Source organism: Homalodisca vitripennis, chromosome 4 (assembly GCF_021130785.1).
Source record: "Homalodisca vitripennis isolate AUS2020 chromosome 4, UT_GWSS_2.1, whole genome shotgun sequence".
NCBI lineage: Eukaryota > Metazoa > Arthropoda > Insecta > Hemiptera > Cicadellidae > Homalodisca > Homalodisca vitripennis.
In genome coordinates, this window is record NC_060210.1 from 105,180,571 (window position 1) to 105,198,948 (window position 18,378).

General features: G+C 32.7%; 1 protein-coding gene across 1 annotated transcript in view; it reads right to left on the reverse strand.

The window, feature by feature from the left end:
* Window positions 1-317: 317 nt before the first annotated feature.
* The window catches only part of LOC124359885 (oocyte zinc finger protein XlCOF6-like), a 66,668-nt gene continuing 48,607 nt past the window's right edge, over window positions 318-18,378 (reverse strand). Inside the window, exons 2-5 of the mRNA XM_046812999.1 lie at window positions 17,526-17,654; window positions 13,560-13,727; window positions 7,457-7,627; window positions 318-2,987 (exon numbers count right to left, since the gene is read on the reverse strand). Coding sequence (XP_046668955.1) covers window positions 1,602-2,987; window positions 7,457-7,627; window positions 13,560-13,727; window positions 17,526-17,552 — 1,752 coding nt within the window. The 5' untranslated portion in view covers window positions 17,553-17,654 and the 3' untranslated portion in view covers window positions 318-1,601. The remainder of the gene's footprint in view (window positions 2,988-7,456; window positions 7,628-13,559; window positions 13,728-17,525; window positions 17,655-18,378) is intronic.

The following is an 18,378-nucleotide window of genomic DNA, read 5'->3' on the forward strand; positions in this document are numbered from 1 at the left end:
ATACAAGGGTTTATCTGGATCTTATGACAGTTAGAATTGGTCCTCCAGTTTCCCGTTTTGTAGAGATCTACTTCAAATAACCTTCTTGTAATAGTTCTTTGTATGTGTTAATCATACCATTGCATATAAATAAATATAAATATATATAATAAACATTAATAAGACTTCTCGTTACAAATGTCCTTTAATATTTTGGCATTTGCCGTTCTCAAAAAGAATTAACGAAAAATAATAAAATTGTCCTTTATCAAACAAACAAAAATTAAGTATATATATATATATATATATATATATATATATATATATATATATATATATATATACTTTCCCATTTTTTCAATCCCAACTGGTCAATAATTTTACATTTACTTAAATATACTCACTCAATAATGACAATATCCCTAGTGTACCAAATTTAGGCTTACAAATGTTCTTTTTAAAATGTAAGATCTAATTCAATTATTTGAAGACTTGTTTTGGATTTTGAGCTTTCCTGTGGGCCACTTTTCGTGGGTCTCTAAATATATATTTATATGAGGTGAAGATGATGGTTACTATCATATTTTTTGTACTTAATTTTTGTTAATAAACAAAACTGCTTATGAAAGTTGTGTAAAGTAATTTCAAATCATTTTCTGGAGAATATTTTGTAATACAAATTATTACTAAATAACAAAATTATATTCACAAACTAATTTTAAACCTTGGTATTTTGTTTATAAACAGTGGTACATGTATCTCACTACAATTCTGCTGCTTATATTCATGGATAGCAGCAAATCAGTAGTACTCAAATTACCGATTGCTAAAACAGATTGTTTTTGTAGTTTGCGTTTAAAAAACCTTAAATAGATAACCTAATTAACAAATTATCATACTTTTGTAAATAATACTTTGCTTGCAATTCCTATTTTCTATATTTACATTTGTGCAATGCCATGCATTGTTGTGCATACACATGGATGTTTTCTGCTCAACGAGAAGCAACAGACGATCAGTAATTTTTGTTTACTTTTCAATTTCTTTAGTTGTATAAATATTTTCTCTATAAAACTTATGTTTATATTTTTAACTAGTGATGGTTTGAGATGTTTTTTAAACATTTTAAGTTTAAAATATGGTTTATAAGTGATACAAATATATGCCAATAATTTTTGAAGATTAAAGGCATATATTTTGGAAGCCCATATTACAATCTATTAAATTAAAATAGAAGGTAGGAAATATGACTTTGCTCCTAAAATATAACTTATTTTCTTAACCTTTGCAAATCCCTTTAGAATAGAGTAGCATTCTCCAATTATTTTCCTATTATGAGATAGTCTGCAAAGGTTTAAGAATGGCGAACACTAGATTAGTAATGATTTTGATTAAGCTTAAACTAAAATGCTACTAGGAATCGAATTACGAGAATCAGGAATTGATATTTTAGGATTTGGAATCGGATTTGTAAATTCTGGATTCACACATAACCACTTTCAACAGACTGAGCTGAGTGTGTTCACCAGTCATACCAAACAATTATTTTGCGTAATAAAGATTAATGAAAAATGTACCAATAAATTTTAAACAAAATAATTGTTCAGGGTAGGAAACCTTGGTTAATTATAACTTATTGGTTGTTGGTAAGTGTATTTTATTTCTTCACTTAAATTAAGTGCTGTAGGAAACAATTTAGTTTCACCTATTACAGAAGGATTTGGGTATTTAGCCTCGTCACTATAGTCTATAGGAACATTATATTTAGCCTCATCACTATAGTCTATTGGTAATTCTTGAGATAGACTGTGGGGTGTATACTGGGTGATTGGGTTAGGTGTGTTTACTGTTTGTTTAATATCTATATTAATTAGATTTATTTTGCATGACTGAGTATGATTTCTATATGTAGTTTTCCACGTGAAACGCTTACCACAGTTATCACACCCGTACGGCATTTCACCTGTGTGGATCCTCATATGTGATTTCAAGGTAATTTTAAGTGTGAATGCTCGTCCACATACCTGACAAGTATGATCACGCTTACCAGAATGGATATGTTGGTGATGTTTCATCAGTGCCATAGTAGTAAACTGTTTCCCGCAAATTTCACATGTGAATTTTAGTGTACCATGATAAGAGTTTTTGTGTGCACGAAGTGAAACTTTATTGTTGAACTTTTTGTCACACAAATCACACAAAAAGACTTGTTCAGAGCATGTACTCACATGTGATCGTTTGTGTGCCGGATACGCGTTAATACTTACGGTTTTACCACAAATTTCACACAATTGAACTGTGCTCTTGTGACTTTTCATATGCGAAAAGAGACTTGATCGGGTATCAAAATAGTTACCACATATATTGCATTGATGGCCTCTTCTTTTTGGTTGAACGTTTGCTTTAGGTAAATGTACATTTTGTATATGTTTCTCAAGAAGTTCTTTGCTATAAAACTTTTTACCACAGTGGTTACATTTGTAAGACAAACCCAAGTGACTTTTTTGGTGGTTTTCTAAAGCTGCCTGATCACTGTACATCCTCTCACACTTAGTGCAACTGTAGTGGGGTACGACATGACGTTCCGGAGCCTTGCTTGGACGTGAACTGCGGCGTACACTCAATGCCTCAGCTGTACCATCTTGCTCAGATGAATGTTCATGTTGGTGGGCAAGTAAACTCTTCTCTGTTGGGAAACTTTTGGTACAGTACGGGCACCTGAACCAATCTCCTGGTACAGTTTCATTGTGTTCAGCTTGATGTTTTTTGAAAACAGCTGTATCAAACTTTCTTCCACAAAGTTCACATGTTATTTTACTTTCATTGGGATTTTCAACTGTTTTCTTTTTATGTTTGTTTTCTTTACATAAATAACAGTGACAATCGATTGTGGCAAAACATTTCATATCTACCCTGTCCTCATTTGAATACTGATTACATTCATCTTTATCTCCTTTTTCATTGGTCTCTTCTATACTTGCATCTATGTTTTCATTTTCTTGTTTTATCTAAAACAAAGAACACATAACAAATTAGTTACAAAAACATTTTATATTCAAAGAAAGGAGCAACATGTGTGTGTTTGGGTTTTGATGTCTTGTCAGAAAAATAACATCTATTTAATAATCAGTAGGCATTCATTTTAAGATCAGTTCTTTATTTTGAATGTATTAAAAGATTGAAGATATCAATTCAGAATAGAAAGGTGGTGCAATCTACTGATGATTGTAATTCTAACTCTTAGTTTCTAAAATCTAAAATCTAGATGTCCGAAGAATTTATGAATTGATCATCATTGCTTGTCTATCCAGATTTTACAACACTTAAATTTAGGACCAACAGTTTCAAAGTAAAGTAATTCCCTTTTACCTTTGGTAATAGTGGATGATTCCATCCTAGGCAAGAGTGAATCTACTATTTCTAGGAATGCTACTTATTTAATTGAGGGCTGACTGGACACTTTGGCACGTCAAAATTTGTTGGAAGGTCTCTCTCTATAGATATTTATATTTTACAAATCTTGTAAAATTGTGGTAACTAGACAAATTAAATACAGCTTATTTTGAACTGTACATCCACATTTGTCCTATGTCTGACAGTGTGGAGCAGCTGTTATACAGGGTGAACAAGTATACCATCTGTATCACTGATTGTAGCGGTATAAACATGAAGACAGAAACTCTTGTTTCAACTATACTCCTTCCCCCCCCCCCCTATTTTGTGGTCAAAGAATTCAGCTAAATTATTTTGAATCCCCTACAAAATGTACAAGGAGTATTATTTTTGAAAGGTGGGGGGCGATTGTTTTTGGGAAATTGTTAAATGTGTGAAGGTGTGCATGTGGTACCTTATTTTAAAGGTCTCTTGGCACAGATAAAAATTTGTTTTCAATTTTAATTGCTGTAAATGTACAGAGTATTACAAAATCTAAATACACCCAAGACTACAAAGTCACCCAATAATATGTGCAGATGGCCTTGCTAATAAAAACAACAGCTCAGCACTTGGCCTACAAGAAGATGCACTATAGCTCTGAACAAAGTAATACAACAATCTAAGTCAAACGATCTCGTAATTAGTTAAACAATCTACAAAACAACCCAAGTGCATATAAGTAAAAAAAAAATGAAGTGCCAGCAATACCCAAGTCAAATAAAATTCTTAAGACTAACAACAGATAAGTATTCTTCATGGAATGCATATACTGATCACGCCTGCAAAATATGAGCACGGGTGTCTATGCAGTGCGACGAATAAAATAGATTAGTAAACTGGAAGCAGCTAAAACTGCTTACTATGCTCTTGTAGAGTCACAAATAAAATACAGCCTATCTGTAAGGAGAGGAACTTCAGCAACTAACGTTAACTTAAATCGAATTCTTGTCATCCAGAAAAAAGCAATTGGATCCCTAGTAGATCTCCTACTTTAACGATCATATCCCCATTCATTTAAATCTTTAGAAATAATGACTATAATCACCCTCTACATTCAGGAGGTTATCCTGTATGTGGACAAACTGTTCCCTCTATCTGTATGTGGAAGAGACATCCATCACTATAATACTTGACATGATGAATGGTGTATCCCACCAAAGCACCAAACCACATTGTCCAAAATAAATTGAAAATTAAGAAACCTCCTTTCAACCAACAACGAAAACCTTATAATGACCTATTAATTCCAATAACCATAAATTTGGATTTGTTTCATTGAATACTGATTGATACTGACTTCAACGTCCAGGAACATAAACGTCAGCATAAGAACACTTGCCATCTTAATACACAGATAAATAATTAATGAATAATTAATTTGTTTCAAAATTATAAAAGTAATTATTAACCCTTTGAGTGCCACGGCATATTTTCCAAGTCATACACATAAATTGCCGGAGCATTTCCTTCTGTTTTGCAAGTGTGTGTGGAAAAAACTATATTAAAAAAACTATTCAACCGAATTGAATAATTTTTTTTTTAGTTTGTGTGTTATAAAACAAGGTAATTTTATTCTTATTTACACAAAAAGAATATAGGTTATAACAAAAAACTAAAAAATAAAAAAAAATAAATTTCAAGTTTGAACTAAAATTTTATTTATACAATAATTTTTTAATTTTTTTAGCTATACCATATGAAAGAGCATGAAAAACTGAACAAAAATCATGCATAATATGGTGTGTTACAGTAATATTTAACCAGATACTGCAATATATACAAAAACAACAAAAAGCAATTTTTGTTCAAGTTTGTCAAAAGTTTAGAAACAATATTATAACTATCCTATTTCACTCAATGAAGTAAGACGACTGTAAAATACTAATTATATAAAAAGTATATAAAAATATACACAGGCCTACAATATAACCTTACTTCACCTAAAATCAATAGTTTGATTGGAACTTGCGTTTTACTTCATCACCAATCCAACAATAAAATATACGTCACTAAACACGAAAAAAGAAGTTTATAAATGCATTGTAAGTTTTACTGAACACAATTGCAGAATAGTAATAACAACAGTTTTCAGCATAAACACACGAAACTAGCACAATGTAAACACACAACAAACGAAACTGTGTAGTTAATGGCAACAAGTAGCAGCTGACCAACTATTGCGTCATCTGTTTTTTTTTCTGATGGTAAATAACTACAAGGGGGCGGTGAACAATAAAAATCAATCACAATCGATTGTTCGAACTTGTAGATTGCCGTGAAATAAGTTATTTGTCAAAACAAAAATGAATTATATGTGATATTAATTAAATACAAATCGTCTACTGGGTAGATGCTGGCAATTTATGCACATTTCACAACATCTACGAGGGTCGTCCACAAAGTAACCTCCGTTTTGAAATAAAAAATAAACCAGTTGAGATACAAAAAGTTTATTATATAAATTTTAAAACTACAGCTTTTTTCTACTTTTCTACATATTCACCATACAAATTCAAGCACTTATCATATCTTTTAACAGTTTTTGAAATTCCGTCTTTAAAAAAATCTGCCGCCTGAAAACGTAGCCAACCTGTCACAGCGTTTTGAAGCTCTTCATCACTCGCAAACCTCTGAGATGCAAGCCACCACTTCATGTACGGGAAAAGATGGAAATTACTGGAAGCCAAGTCCGGCTGTAGGGGGCGGTGGTCAAAAACGTCCCATTTGAACTTTTCCAAAAATTCTGTTGTTCTTTGAGCTGTATGAGGGCGGGTGTTGTCATGGACAAACACAACACCAGATGTCAGAAGACCACGACGCTTGTTTTGAATCGCTCGTCGTAGCCGCTTTAAGGTTTTACAGTAAGCTGCAGCTGTAATGGTCGTACCACGCTCCATAAATTCTGGTTCTCGCGAACTTTCTCATCCACTTTGTTCACCAAGTCATCACTGACGAGAGATGGCCTACCACTCCGGTCTTCATCATGAACGTTCGTTCTTCCATTTTTAAAAAAACGAACCTATTGACGGACTACACCTTCGCTCATAATGTTTGGGCCATACACCGCACTCTATTTACGATGAATTTCAGCTGCTATGTAACTTTTCGACCACAGAAATCTTATTACACCACGCACTTCACACTTGGCGGGATTTTCTATCACGGCGCTCATGTTTTTACGTTGTAACAAAAGAACACGTGATCGCACGATGCTCTCCTTTGCACAGCTAGAAGCGTACTGAACATTAACGATCATGTGAGAATGGCGGCGCTACCCCCACTACTTATCGCGCCACGCCCAAACGGCAGTTACTTTAGGGACGACCCTCGTACTATGTAGACGCTGCGGCACTCAAAGGGTTAAGCCTTACTTATATAAAACATAAAAGCTCAATTAAAACAGTTTTCTTAGGTTTTACCAAAACCTACTTCCCCTGGCTGTAATATTCTGTTGAACACATGATTTTTCTATTATTGCCTGAGTAGTTTATTAAATAAATATATTCCATTTAGCTTAGCATAAATTTTCTCTTGACTCAAGTTTGCTATTTAACTGTCACACAATACACATAACGTTATTATTATTATTATTAAACCAATTAGGTGATTTTTTCAATAGTGTTCAGACTTTCATGACTTTTCTCCTTTTTCATCTCTATTAATATTCTATTAAAGATGACAACCTAGGAAAATCAATATAACTCATTTGTTCAGTTTAATTCATTTGCTCCTTTACTAATATACTTCCCTGATTTTATGTAACAATTTATGTAACAACTACTATTTTTTTGACGTTTATAAAATAAAAGAAATAAAACTCTGCTTGGTGGTTGTTAACTTGAAGAGTTTTTATTCACACAACTTTTAAATTTATTCCATATACAAGAGTGAGAAAGTCTGTATAGCCACTGATAATGTAATGGTTTTAGAAAAACGCTAATGCAATTTAAACACAACTGAATTTAAATTAATAATACAAACTAAATTAACTACTAAAACCTAAGTTTACACACATAATGCACTCGGACATAACTTGGCTTACACTTGTTTCTTTCGTAGTTCCCTCGACACTATCAATCTGCTTCAGCATATTTTCTATGTCGACTGCTTTCTCATTCTGTTCGCTATTCATAACACTATCTTCTGCTGAAAAAGAATCGGAATTGCTCAACTCTTCAGGCCATGGCTCAGCTACTACAAAACTGTCCTCTTCCTGTAAATCAAAACAAACACTTCGTTATTATGAGAATTCTTTCATACTTTGTATGTGATTTCATATAGCCATAGTTCTGCTACAGGCTAGTTTCCATAGCCTAGCTTTTAAATTCTGGTAGTGATAAAATAAAATAAAATACAAGGGGAGTACCCAAGAAGAGCCAGACTTACATTTTAAGATACATAATAGCATTTTCCTGTGCCTTCACAGGTAATTTTCAAAACCAGTCTGTAGCCTTCTTAGTGAAAACACTAATGATTGTATCCCTTTGATATTTTTCCAATGGAAGTAGGCATAAATCAGATACATGTTATTTCAGTTTACATGGCTAAGAGGATCAAAAGTTAATTGAAACCATGATTGGCTCTTATTTTAGGTGTTATGCATAAATAGAAGTACTTCTGGTTTTAAAGAATTCTGATGCCATAGTTGAGTTTGCCTTATTGCCCGATCAAGACAATATCTACATATGTATAAGTCACCACTGCTGTATTTTTTGATAAAAGTTAAATAGTAACTTTGTTGTTTGTTATCTGTATTACAATGATAATCAAGCACTGTATATTTAATATTTTCTAACATTTACAGTTGAAAATAAATGTTTACTAAAACTTCCAATTTTCTTGTAAGGATAAACTCTATACACAACAATGATTACAGATAAGATTTAAATAAGAAGTGTTTCCAAGACTCTAAATGTAAAAAAAGTTTCAGCCTCTTTTGCGAATTTCATCTTAAAGTGTCAACAGCTGTTCAGTGCCAGTCAAATTAGGATTATGTTTCATAAATATTATTATTGTTGTTATTTTCCGGAATTTCAAAATATTTTTTGAAATCTTTACAATTTTTCTCTTTATAAGAACCCTTCTTGGACTTAATGAATATTTAAATAAAATTAACCAAAATGGTCTTTAGTATAACGCTTAGTAACACATTTAGCTATTCATTTTTATTTATAAGATACAACAGGATTTCACTAATCTGGTCCTATATCAGATCTGAAGATTACCAAAATATAATATAATATCTTCCGTAATGGCTGAGCTTCCTACCTTTTTATTTTCTTGAAATTATCCGTGTTATCAAATTTCATACTCCTCTTCCACATAATAATGAGAAAAAACACAGAACTAGGTCAAATAAGAAAGGTGTGTAAATTAGTGGTACAATATTATGTTTTGTAAAAAACTTGCCAAGAGAGATGGCTGTATGTACAGATCCTTTGGCATAGTGAAATAAGCCAGTCTCCTGGCAAATCAGTCTTTTTTATGACTATTGTTCTGGAATTTTCTTAGATCCTGTACATGATCAAGTTGACGGTCTGTGAGCTCAAAATACAAAGTTAGAAGAGAGGGACATAAACTAAACAAGAAATGGTTTCATTGTGTCAGAGGCATAAAATAAAAAAAGAAACATAAAAGTTTGGAGGAACCGTGGGAATTTATCTTGTATGTCTTTATTACTTGGAGGAGCAAAACAACACTCCCTCTTCTACTCATAGATGTTATTTCTATATCAAATAAGCGTGGTAATATCTTTTTTGGATTGGGAACTATTTTACAACACCTGACTTAAACAGCTGTTACAACAATTCACATTTCCATCATCAGCTTCCATCTGTGCCAATGTTCAGGGATTGAATGTTCAAACCAATAGGTCACTTTCAGTATTATTTATTGTACAGGTGTTTTCATGGAGAAGTATGGATGTCACATGTGCACTCTTGTGTTGTTTAGATCAACTGTATTTTGCAGGTAGCACAAACTATTCTAGAAATGTTTAAGTAGTAGCTAATGGCTTAGATGCTCACAATTTATTTTATGTAAAAAATGGGATTTTCTTATCAGCCACAATTGTAATAATTACATTTGCTAAAGTGAAGGGGATAATTGAAAGTGTACACAATACAATCCATGGGATAGTGAAAGTGTAAGTAACTAGTGGTTTAGTTGATGACAACATGAGGTATGTGTCGGTTTACATTTTTATTTTCTCCTACACAAATTTTTTCTTAAGTGATAATTACACAACCTAAATTTGAATATTATTTGAGATAGGAAATTGAAAAAAGTTAACTGAAATCTGTATACAGTGTGTGTTACAAGTATGGATACACTCTTTTTAATACTTTATGGATAAAGATAGAGAGATGGAACTCGGGGCACCTTTCTAGGAAATAGAAGTGAACTTTTAGAAATCACTGTTACAACTTTGTCCATTTTCCCAAAATGGGATTTTGGTGGGAGGGGGTAGCTCAAAATTTTTAAATGTAAAGACCCATTAAGTGACACATCATTTGAAAGGTCTTGATAAAAGAAGAACAGTGAAATTAGTTTTCTATCTCAACCCAGAACAAAATGGCAGCTCATTGAAATTAATTAAAAATTAATTGGGGCAAAACATAAACATCCACATTCAGAAGGTAAATAACTTCAATAAGACAACCACTTTCCTAACAAACTCAAAACTGTTTTACAGCTATTACCTGCTGCTGGGTAGGTCTCTCTTATCTTATCAGGTTTGAGGAAGTCCAGTATCATGTTCAGTTTTTGGTTGGAATTAACAAAGTTAAGATGTATGTTTGTGATACTTTACGTTGAAATGGAGTGTTTAAGTGACTAAGAGCGTATTATAATCCTGATGATGCACGGCTACGGAGACCGGGTGAGATCTTATGATAAAGTAAGGAATTTATTTAATGACACTTATCCCAATCAAAATCCTGTATCTAAATCACGAGTTCAAAAAACAATCCAACGTTTCCAGGAAACAGGCAGTGTTAAAGAACGCCCCAACTCTGAATGACCAAAATCAGATACAAACAGAGCATTGTCACTTTACGTTTTACAGTCTGTTTTTGAAGATCCTCATACCTCAACAAGAAATGTTTCTCAAATATTAGGTATATCTCAAATATCAGTTTGTAAAGTTTTATATAACAGTGGTTATAAAGCATTAATTAGTTCATGAACTAAGTAACAACGATTTTGATCGTAAAGTGGAACTTTGTTAAATAATGATGCGAAACAATGATAATAATACAATCAAACAACATTGCTTTCTCAGATTAAGCAACTTTCATGTTAAATGGTACCATTAACAGACAAAATGCTCGTTATTGGGCTGATGTTAATCCTCATTGTATGAGAGAGCAACATACCCAGCATCCTGAAAAATTAAACGTTTGGCTAGGCAATGTGAGGGATCAGTTTGTTGGGCACTTTTTTATTGATGAAAACCTTAATGTCAAGGTATACCAAGAAATGTTGAAAAATCAGGTTTATCCAGCTATCCAAGTAACAACCAACAACTATAATGAAGTTTGGGTCCAGCAGGATGAAGCACCTCCACACTATGGCTTGCATGTCGGTGAGTATTTAAACAATATTAAATACACCTGTGTATTTTTTTAAACTTAAGGTAGTAACCGAGTTTTGTTAAAGTTTTTAATTTTTATTATGTATTATATTATATTCTTTTTTTTCGTCCTGTAATAGAAACAGTCAATTTTTACTCAGCCTAAAAATGATTTTGTATTTGAGTCTCTTCGTATACGTACTTATATATTATATTGTTGATTATTATAATTAACTTGTATTGTCAAAATAGCTGTTTTGGGATAATATTCCTGTAGCTATTGTACAAAAATAAATAAATAAATATTTTTCCAAATCACTGAAAAGTTAGAAGAGGAAGTATCGAGTGGCCACCAAGATCGCCAGATATATCTCTACTTGACTACTTTGTGTAGGGTCATATTTAAAAAACGTCTATAAAACGAAACCCCAGTGCATTAATGACATTAAAGACAGCATAGTGGTGGAAATTCAAACAAATCCTCTGCGAATACATACCAGCGTGCCATTTCAAGTTTCTACAATAGGCTTGGACATTGACAAACTGTCCTGGGACAACAGTTTGAACATCTGGATATAATAAACACAGGTTAGTAAGTTATAGCCATTTTATTGCTTAATATAATTAATTGTAATAACTAGTGCTACTGTAACTTTACATTTACAAAAATATTTAGCTGCCCCACAAAATGCCCATTTTGAGAAAATGGTTAGCTTTTGTTTCCTAGGGGTGTCCTGAGTTTCATTTTTCTTTCTATCTTTGTCCATTGAAGGTTGAGCACAATGCATCCATGCTTTTAACTTAACTAATTTCATTGAGCTGCCATTTTGTACTGGGTTGAGATAGAAAGCTCTAGTTTCCGCTGTTCTTCTTTGATCAAGACCTTTCAAATGAGGTGTCTTAATTGGTCTTTACTTTTAAAAATTTTGAGCCTCCTCCTCCCAAATCCCATTTTGAGGAAATGAGCAAAGTTGGAACAGTGATTAAAAAGTTCACTTCTATTTCATTAAATGAAGGTATAGAAATGCAACCTCAGTGAAGTCTGTTAAATGGCACGGGGTGAGGCGTAATCTTACCTTATTTAAATAGGATAAAACACTAATTAAAAATCTGCTTTTATTTATCTAGAGTTTTTTTAAACTAAAAGTATTTTAAAAGAACTTATGATTATATAAACACTAAACATTAACGCCTTAAGTGCAGCATGAAACATTTACCAACCTTAGAACAGCCAAGTTAATAGATTGTAATACACACTGCAGTCAATGTAGTTAATTATGATGTCTCTCTAGCTGTAGCATATTTTCAAAGATGTCTGCAAAACAGCCACCTTGATTTTAGCCCAATAAGAATCATGTGAAACCTCAAATACTTTTACACATTTATTTTTGGTCCTAGAACTGTGTGAATTGTGTTATTTTAAAGACATAATTACTATAAATACAACACTTTTTTAGTTTGTTTTATTGGTTATTCTGAAATAAATCTATTAACTTTTTTGTGCTTCACCATTTAAATTTAGAAAAAAAACCTTTACATGGAAAGATAAAAAGTCTTTAGGTGTGCATTAATCATGTCTTTAAAATAATTATAGTATTAATATTTTCCTTTAATCTTCCATAGTTCTATAATCAAAGAAGGTACAAGTGGAAAGGTTTTGAGATTTGATTCTATTCTTATGGGGTTAAAACTCAAGGTTATCTCACTACAACCAGCTCTTCCGTGCAGCATGACACAATTACCGACTTTAGGAAAGCTACGGTAATATCTAATTACTTAATAAAATTGTATTTGGCTTAATTTGATCAATGTCATAATTTATGTAATATTGATTTTATTATGTAAATTAATGTTAGTGTTGAAATGTTTAGGGTCTTGCACTGGTGACTACAACATATTTCGGTCATCACTGGATTTACTACACAAAGTTTGTTTTGTATTATTGAATGTGATTATTTTTGGATTAATTTCATTGTATTATCAGGTTGTATAAGGAGTACTTATTTACACCACTTCATTAGTGTAACAATGAAGATCCTCAGAAACAAAAAAGTGAATAAATTTACAAAAAGTCCACAAATTTACATAAAAATATTTTTAAACCACATAAACTATATATTTAAATCACCATACAATTTTGAACATAATTTATGAAATGGACTTGTTTATTTATCTACTTAAAGTTAGGAATGAAATGGAATTGGGAGGTTAAAAAATGTGTTTGAAGAAATAAACTGATCTTTTGTTACTATTCAATATTTTATAATATATGCAAAATATTACTTTGAAATCCAGTTCTTCCATGGCAATTTTCTGTCATCAACCTCAGACCCACTTCGCCTTTCAACCATGCTCCTGTAAGTGAGGAGATGGGTCACTAATATAGTACGGATTCTTTACGAAACTTTGAACAAATATCACATGGCATGCTAGAGCTTAAAGTTAAGTGCATAATAGAATTATATTAAACATAAGTAGGCCTACATATTATTTACATTTAGAAGTGTATGGGTTTTACTTTGAACAAGAATAAATATAATTCAGATACTCAATTGTACTAAGAAACTTTCACCTTGATTGTGACACTATCCCACTTGGGAGAAGCTGTTTCCATTTCTGACTTGATTTCAGACTCCAACTCATCCTTTTCAGTGTCTTGCGCCATCTTCCCTTCCTCCTCCTCTGACAAGGGATCTCCAGTGATAATGGGTGCCGGACTTGGACAGAAAATGAAGCTGTCCTGTTACAAGTCAACAGAACCTGCAGTTTATTATTATATCAAACATACTGTAATCAGACTTTACAGATTCTGGGCTACCATAACAGAAACAAAAGTTGTATTATTACAGGTCAAAAGAACCTGCAGTTTATTAATCGTGTAAGGTAGATTTCATAGTAATAATCATGGAATTTCCAGAAGATTAACTACGTTTTCTCTAAACATGATCACCAGAGCCAAAAAGAACCCCCGTTTATATATATAAACTTTATATACATAGTTTTACATGTATTACATGCTATATAACCTGGCTTATGAAAATGATAACTGTCCCAAAAACAAAATCACACAAGTTGAAAGTTGGTACAGAAATCGATCTTATAAATATCTTGACAGTGCATTGTCCAGCTTGATACGGCAATTTGTTTTAAACTGGTGACCATCTAAACTCAAACAAAATTTACAACTCTGTTATTTATGAACCTAAGGAAACAACAAAGATTTCTGGAATGCTTATCACATTAACTCAACATTTTGTAATACCATTTTTTTGTATTGAACGTTTTATGAGATATTGATTAAATATAAAGCTTATGGGAATAAATTAATACTTCTTTCAATTGTAAAAAAAATCAACGTACTTCTAACTGAACCGGAAAGACTATTGAGTAATATTGAACAACACTGTAGAATATGTACAATTGTAAATAAAATAACTGCTATACTTTTTAATAGATTCAAACTAAATTTTGTACACAAAAAGTATCTGCATATAGCTTGGGTAAATTGTTAATCAGTTTAAAAAAATGAAAAGTTTTAAGAAGGTGGCTGTCACCATTGACTACTTTGCAATATAGACACAAAACAACATATTTTAAAACTATTATATAATTTTAAACAACTTTTATTATATAATTAAACAACAAAAATAAAAAATTTCTTATTTATTGGAGTGTTTGTTCATAAATTAAGCAACTTTTATTCTAACACATTTATTGATATCATGAGGTTTCTAGATGACATCCATTCAAACTTTAGAAAGGAATGGTCATAGCTCAGATATTATGCATCGTAGAACAAAACATAAAGGTGATTAAGAATTTTCTAGTCATTTGCAACAATGTTGTTACATGGATTTTTATATCTCTTCAGGTTTGGAGTACTTCTGTTACAAATTTGAAAAGGATCCTTGTCTTACAAGCAAAGGCCATTAGGATCCTCTGTGCCTACTCCAAAACCGAGACTCCTGTAGAGAAGCAGGACATCGACAGTGATTGCGCTGTACATTGAGGAAGTAATCATGTATGTCGATGGTGAAGATCTGACAAAACTGAATAGCATACACCAACACAACACAAGACATGTCACAAAGCACATCCTAAACAACCAAAGTTTCACATTGTATGAGATGGGTAGAAAAACTGTTCAACCATCTCATCCAGGACCTGCGTTGTATGAGTGGGAAAGCTTTGAAGACTTCACTACACAGATGGCTTCTAGGATGATCCTACTATAGCCTGGAAGAATTCCTACTAAATACAATTTGATAACATCACAATTATTTTAGTTTTCTAAGCTTACAATTTCAAAACGTTCAGGGGTCTCCCCAATCCCCCTTTCACTGGGGAGTAGCAAGTATTCCTTATCCCTTTTCCACCAAGTTACTTGTCTTCTGGTAAGCTAAGTTAGTCACCTTTTTCATTGCCAAGGCCAGCTCTGTCTAAATAGAAACATTTTTCCTTAGATATGCCAATATGAATTAATGTTTTAAAAACAAGTTAGATGATTTAGAAAAATATGAATTAACCACAAAGTATAATTCTTTGGTGAGGAATTAAAATATAATTATGTACAATAATTTAAAGCGGTTATTACTTATACGTGCGTTTATTAATAAACTAAAACATGAAATACGATTGGACAAAATGTAGAATTATTTTATGGAAGTTACTCAAGAATAGATAATAAAGACAATTTAAGTCTACTCTACTGTAGTCTATAGGAAACTATAAAATACCAAGATAACTTACTAAGTTAATTCAAAATACTAGGAGAAAGAAAACAATTAACTAAAGTTGCAGAACTAAAATTTGTAATATTTTTTTTAATTGTAAATACTTATGAATGTTGTTTTATTGTTAACTTTAAAATACGAGGTCTGTCGAAAAAGTATCTGACCGCCGACCAGTAGGCGGCCGCGGCGTAACCGACCAGCTTGAACCGGTTATTGGAGGGGAGGGGTGAGCCTACTCCTTCCCATATTAGGCATTGAATACGATCTGGTCACTCAGTGAGTCACAGCGCTCTGTTCCGTACAGTACTGCCATGTGTGTGCGTCGCATTTCAATACGACTGAACGTGTTGAGCAGTGCATTTGCTTTAAATTTTGCCAAAAACTTGGCCATTCAGCATCAGACAGAGACGATTACTATGATACGGAAAGTTTATGGTGACGTGTCTATGGGCGATACACAAATAAAAGAGTGGTTTAGGCAGTTTAAAAATGGCCGCATATCAGTGGAGAGTGATGACCGATCTGGCAGGCCTTCAACGGCCAGAAACACTGAAAATGTTGAACGTGTTCGTGCAGCAATTAATGAAAATCGTCGATTGACTGTCCGAGAGCTGGAAGAAGATTTAGTACCAAAATCGTCATTTGTACCATTTTACACAAAGATTTTAAAATGAACCCTGTTTCGGCAAAATTTGTTCCTCGGCTGTTGACAGAAGACCAAAAGAACTGTCGACTTGAAATCGCACAGGACAATCTGGATTTGATAAAAAGTGACCCAGGGCTATTTTAAAAAGTTATTACTGGTGATGAGTCATGGGTTTATGGCTACGACCCTGAAACAAAGGCTCAATCTTCACCCAGCAGTGATCACTTCTGGCTGGTTTATACCTACCAGTTGAACCCACCACTGGGCACAGCAAAAACCTATGTGCCACTTCAATCTGGGCAACCTTATGGATGTCCAGTAGCGGCATATCACTAACAGCAAATGTCGAGATTCTGGGGTTCATGGGGCTCACGAAGAGCAACGGCCAAAAAAAGCAAGACAAAGTCGAAGCAATATCAAGACAATGCTGACAGTTTTTTTTGACCAGGACGGCGTTGTTCATCACGAATATGCTCCAAGAGGCCAGACAGTGAATAAGGAGTATTATCTTGAGGTCCTAAGGCGGCCACGAGATGCAGTGCGAAGGAAACGACCTGAACTGTGGACAAGCCGTGACTGGATCCTGCACCACGACAACGCGCCAGCTCATTCCTCAAATCTTATTCAGCGTTTTTTGGTCAAACACGACATCAACCAACTACGACAGCCTCCCTACAGTCCTGACATAGCTCCTTGTGACTTCTGGATATTTCCGAAATTAAAAATTCCTTTGAAAGGGAAAAGATTTGACTATGTTGAAGAAATAGAACAAAATGCGACAAAGGACCTGTTAGCCATTCCGCAAAATGAATTTAAGGAGTGTTTCCGGAAGTGGGAGGAGCGTTGGAATAAGGTAGTGGCTTGTGGAGGGGAGTGCTTTGAAGGGGACCAGATTGCCGTTGCCGCCAAGTAACGTCATTTCATGCCAGACGTCAAGGTCGAGTACTTTTTGGATTCAATTGTTATTATTTGAGGTTTAATGTAAGATTTTGCTGTGTTGCTGTGTTGCCCTAATTTCACCTCAATAAAGAATTTTTATTCTATTCTGAGTAACTTCAAAATAATATTATTATATATTTCAATGAAACGAGTAAAAAAACTATAAAATAACTTTAAATGAAAAATATTAGATTATCTATAGATTAGTGATTGTGATTACATGTTGTGTAAGATGCTGACGCAACATACTCTCTGCCTTCTGGATTTGTCGCTTGAATGTGATGCTACGGTCCAATTGTTCCCGACAAATAACGCACACCTCCTGTGGTAATCCATCCCCATTCGCAACCTGTAAAAAATCAATAGATCAGTTCTTTATTATAAAATGCATTAATTTTCTAATCCCATTAAATTTTAATATGCCTTTTTTGCACAAACGTTTGACAGTTTTACAAACTAAATAAAACAAACTAGTGCAATGTCAAAATATAAACTATTAATATACAATTAAGACAAAAATAAGCCAAAACTAGAATAACTAGCCTAGTTATAATATAAAACTATCATTTAAATATTCTTATATACTACAATAATATTTTTCCATCAAAATTTCCTACTGAATTGTATGTAATTTAAAAGTTACAGGGAGTTTTGTTATATAAACCCAATCACATATAATGTGGACTTTTTTCAAAAAGAGTTAAATTATGTATTGGATAATAAAAAATTATTTTATTTTTAGTGTTGTACAAATGTTTTTACTTAAAATTTTCAAATAATAAAGGAAACCATTTTGTTACTTTCAAAAGATATGGTATAAGCCAAAATCCTGATTTAAAATCTAAATGAATTTAATTTTTTACAAATAATGGTTGTGTTCTTAAAAATTTAAGGTACAGAGTGATTGAAAAAGAACTTCCTAGTTTTAAATATAAATTTAATGTAGAAATAAATGAAAAATTAAATCAATTATCACATATTATGAATGACAGAATTCCTTCAAGTTTTATATAATGTTAGTAGACTTAAACATGGGATCCATTTGTTGCCCTGCACAATAAGTTTGGTTTCAT